Source organism: Orycteropus afer, unplaced genomic scaffold, assembly GCF_000298275.1.
Source record: "Orycteropus afer afer isolate SDZICR_OR568_19922 unplaced genomic scaffold, OryAfe1.0 scaffold01005, whole genome shotgun sequence".
NCBI lineage: Eukaryota > Metazoa > Chordata > Mammalia > Tubulidentata > Orycteropodidae > Orycteropus > Orycteropus afer.
Window position 1 is genome coordinate 140,381 of NW_006922592.1, and position 5,085 is coordinate 145,465.

At 41.3% G+C, this 5,085-nt stretch overlaps 1 protein-coding gene across 1 annotated transcript in view; it reads left to right on the top strand.

The window, feature by feature from the left end:
• Positions 1-4,248: 4,248 nt before the first annotated feature.
• Positions 4,249-5,085, top strand: part of PBDC1 (polysaccharide biosynthesis domain containing 1) — a 6,481-nt gene continuing 5,644 nt past the window's right edge. The window contains exons 1-2 of the mRNA XM_007958531.1: positions 4,249-4,278; positions 4,367-4,432. Of these exons, the coding sequence (XP_007956722.1) occupies positions 4,249-4,278; positions 4,367-4,432 (96 nt within the window). The remainder of the gene's footprint in view (positions 4,279-4,366; positions 4,433-5,085) is intronic.

Sequence of the window (5,085 nt, forward strand, 5' to 3'; positions counted from 1 at the left end):
TCTTTCTTCCGAGGAGTGGCTGGTGCATTTGAACTGCTAGCCTTCTGGTTAGCAGTCAAATGTCTTAGGCACTCTACCACCAGAGCTACCTATGTCAAGAAGAACGCAATACATTGTGTCACTGACTATAATAACTGTGTCAGGTTAAGCCAAAATGGCATCCTAAGGGACTTTTGCACTTCCTCCTAGCCACAAACTAGTCAGCCATCCCTTTTATCTATCACCTGTCACATTTTCTGCTTTCATAAAATATTATCCTATGTGATTTCTGAATAAAACTCTTATTTCTTCCTTCTCAACTTTTGGTGACAGGTTTCATGGCCAACTGAGCTTTCTTTCTTCTCTATAGTCCAATAACCAAACAATCCATAAGAACTATGCCCCTGAAGAGTGTCTATATGTCTGATTTTGGTATTCAATTCATGCTTAACAACTCACTGACCTCATTGTCCCAGGACATCTTACCTCATTCAAATTATGACTTCTAGTCTATCTGCATCAAGTTTGCTCATCATATTGTTCACAACTTCTAAATTCTTATTAAACAGTTGGCTGTTTGATCTGTCAATTGCTGAGAGACATGTTAAAATTTCTCACTATTTTAATTTGTCATTTTCTGCTTATAATTCTTTCAACCTTTGTTTTATGTAGTTTGAGGCTATGTAAATATAATTTCTGGGGGAAATCTCAACCTGGGATGGCATTCCGAGGTTACTGTTGTACTCCCTTCTGACCACAGAACACACCACGGGAACATGATCACAGAAGATGTCATTGTTGACATCCTACCTTCATATAAAGCAGCCTCATAAGATGATATGAGGCATCCTCCATATGTATCATGAACCATACCTGTCACAGCAAACACACTTTCATTATTCAGATTATACATTATACTAGACTAACTTACATGATTTCTGACTATAGCCCCACATTTAAATGACTAGTTTTAAGATCTTTTATGTTTGCCTTCCCCATATAGTATGAAAACCGCTACATAATCCATGTTTTCAGGTGTATCTACATTGCTCTGCCACCTGCAAAGAGCAGCACTTGCCCATCTTTCTTACCACTGACAAACTCATATTCAACAACTCACTACCCTCTTTTACCCCATACAAACCAAATTCACTGTCGTTGAGTCAATTCTGACTCATAGTGACCCCTCCTTGGGTTTCTGAGGCGGTATCACTATGGAAGTAGATTGCCCAGTCTTCCTTCCGAGGAGTGGCTGGTGGGTTTGAACCGTCAGCCTTCTGGTTAGCAGTCAAATGCCTTAGGCACTACACCATAAGAGCTTCCCTTTTACCCGATAACACCCTATAAACTAGCAACTATAGCTTTCATCTTATCCATATGTCTGGGGTCCCTGGCATTACAGATACCTCAGCTCTTTAGTCAAAACTAGTGATACCTTATGGCTCCACCTATGGCATGTACACATTACACAGCTGAGAAGGAAGATGAAGGAGAACACACTAAGGCCCTTCCAGAAAAGAGAGAGAATCATCCCAGTGGACTTCTGTCTCCATTTTCCTTACCTCACACCAAGAGCTTTCCTAAACATAATTCTAATTGTCTGCTAACTCTCCCCTTTTATGTATTACCTTTTATTCCTGGCCCATGTCTTTTTCCCTTATTTTAACAGCCAGCTACTTTGAGTCCATCTGAAATAAGTGTAGGTGTGAAGGCAAACACTTATCGTGATACCTGCTTCCTGGACTAGTTCCCTTACCTGGCAATGAGAAAATCTTTGGGTGAAGTTTTATCTCCCGCTGTTTTGGGATGCAGAAGCACTTGGCTTTTCCAGTTTATGAAGAGCAAATTCTTGATCTCTGCAAGGACCTAAGGCTATAAGTAGTTGCTAATACCCATATTAAAAAAAATAAAATACTTGTAATCCTAACAAACAATTAAATCCTATATGTTTTAACAAGTATTTAAAATTTAAAGGTAGCGAATTTTCCAAAATACTGTTGTTGTTAGGTACTGTTGAGTAAGCTCCAAATCACAGTGACCCTACGTACAACAGAATGAAACACTTCCCAGTCCTGTGCCGTCCTTACAATCCTTGCTATGCTTGAGGCCATATTTGCAGCCACTGTGTCAATTCATCTTGTTGAGGGTCTTCCCTTTTTTTGCTGACCCTCTGCTTTACCAAGCGTGATATTCTTTTCAGAGACTTGTCCCTTCTGACAACAAAATAAATACTAGATAAAACAAATTATCCATACCCTTCCTCAGGTAAAAAAGGCCAGTTGTATTCTTTGGAATTTTATTCATGTTTACTTGCTACGTATCAATTTTTCTATCAGCTTGAGTGCCCTTGTTTACCTCTCCATGTTGCTATTGTCTATTGACCTCCACATTCACTAACATTCAGTATCCACATGGATGACCCATCTTACACTCAGACTTCTGAGTTACATAGGAGAATGGCTTCTCCCCTTAAAGAATGGCTTCTAGCTGTAGTTGCTCCCTGAAAACTCCCCACCATGTCTCCTAGTTAGATTGGTTTTCCCACTCCTCTGAGCTACTGTTCAGAACTTCTAACGTTTTTCTCAAAACAAGACACATTCTTTCTTGCTGTCAGCTGTCCTCTTCTACTTCATTGAGAAAACAGAAAGTGTCTAAAGGGAAATCTCAATTTCCTGCTTTTGCTGCCTCTTTTCATTTCGTTTCTCTGGAAGTACACTAGATCTCCCTCCAGAACAGTCTTTTGTGTAAGGCCAATTCTTCCAGTACACTTAAGTCTCTCTAAATCTAAAATATTAATTTAAATGTCCCTAGATATCATGTCTCTTTCTCGCTGCAACCCTTTGGAAGAACATTCTATGGCCACTGTCATCTCTTGTTCACTCCCCTCTCCCTCCACAAACTACTACCCCCTTCCAATACCACTGAAACTGCTCTTCCAAAGGTTGTTAATGATCTCTCAATATTTCTGGGTTTAGTGTACTCAACTCATGGTATTTGGCAGTGTTCACCACTCCCTTTCTGGAAGTTCTTTTATTCTTTGACATCTGTGACATTCTCCTTTGGTTCTTTATTTTCCTTCTTCACAAATGGTTCTGTTCTTTGCCTGCTGGTCTGAGTTCTTTAGTTTCCTTGGGAAACCTCAAATCAAATTTTATTTCCAAAGAGATCTCCTTCTGTTTGGTCAACTCTATTTGGATGTCCCACAGGGTCTTCAAACTCAACTCCTCAAATAACACTCATAATCCTTCCCCAACATGACATTCCTGTTTTCTAGCTCATTGATACTCATTCCCTAAACCCTATTTTGAAACTGAGGAGTTATACTGAAAATTCTCCTTTACACTTCACAACCAATCACCTGAAGTCCTATTGGTTCTACTTCCCTTAGTAATTCTCAAAATTCATCTCAACTGCCTCTGCCTTGATCTAGGTTTTCATCACCCATTACCTTCTAACTTGTTACTCTACCTCCAATTTTGCCTTCCTTAATCTTCCACAATGTATTAGAGGGATCTTCCTAAACCATAAGTCTGATCACGAGGCCTTCAGTAGCTTACCATTGCTCTTAAAGTTTCAACTCATTAATATTTACCATACAAAGCCTTTATGTTCCTCCAAAGAATCACAGATGACTGCACTCTTGCTCCAGGTATATTGTTTTTGCGATTCCCAGCAGGTGCGATGACGTTTAATTCATCCATACCTTTGGATATGCTGTTCTCTATGCTTGGAGCGTCCTTCCCTACCTGCTTTGGCTAACTTGCTAAGTGTCCTTCAGGATTCAGCTTATCCGTTCTTCAAGCTCCCACAGCATATGGTGTTTTGCTGTGATCACCACTTTCCATCTATTTCCTAGTAAATTCTTAATTCCTCCACTCCATTGTCTAGCACTCTAGCACCTAGCCTGTTTGTGATTTACTTTCTGGGGTATTGTGTGTGTCCATGCGCGCGAATCTCTGCGGACACAGCGCGGCGGGGCCACAGAAACCGCATTAACTTACAATTAAAAAAAACGCATTAATTTAACTCAGGCTTTTTCCACGGTTACCTTGGGTGTTACCCGGCAGTCAACCACCTCTGACATCTCAAGCAAACCAAACTACGTAAGAAAACACCACTTCCGCGCCTGCGCAGGTCGGGTGCACGCAGACGCAGTCAAGTGAGAACTTTTTTTTTTTTTGCCGGGCTGTCCTTTTCCCAACAAGGGGAGGAGTATACAAAAAAATCACTTCCGGGGAAGTGAAGCCACGTTAGAAAACGGGTTGCAAGATGGAGGCGGCTAGTACAATTGATGAGGCGGTGAGACGCTCCTCTGGGTCTGGGTGAGTGGGGAAGTCGAGCCAAGTTGAGCCTTGAATACTTTCCACCTCTTTTTTTCCCTTCTCAGGTTTCCGGGGAACTGCTGTCTGTTGCACATGCTCTCTCTCTTCCAGCAGAGTCTTACGGCAATGATGTGAGTATGACTCACCCACAGTTCCCACTATTTCTGCAAGGCCTGCCACTAAATTAGAAACCTCTGCCCTGACATCTTCTGCATAACTTCTCCATGCACGCCAAAAACTGCACCTTCTTTCAATTTAGTCTAATACTGTTGGTTCACAGACTCAGGGCTGTCGCCAGTGGATGTGATTCCCAAACTTTCCTGCACTTTGGAATCATTTGGGGAGCTTTTGAAAATCTCAATATCGAAATCATAATCCGTACCAATTAAATTAGCATGTCTGAAAGGGGAGTCAGTAATCGGTATTTTTAAAAGATCCTCGGGTGATTCCAGTGTGCAGCAAAGTCGCACTGCCCTGTGGTGTGCCTAGTTCAAAGGCCTAAAGAGAAAGCACATGTTCTATTTTGAAAAACATGACACCTGGACATAAGCATTGGAATTAATCCCAAATAAGAATGTGATATCTGTTACATGAGTGTGTCAGCTTTTTTTTTTCTTTTTGAGCTATCTGTGGATCTTGCTAAGGCCACCAGCCTTCTCCATGTACACTAGGTCCCAGCCCTCCAGCCCTTTGTACATTTCCTCCTGCACCACCATTGCTTCTCTGTGGGATCATCCTCCAGGAGGGAATCCTATTTCTCTTCCATCTTTTTTTTTTTTTAATT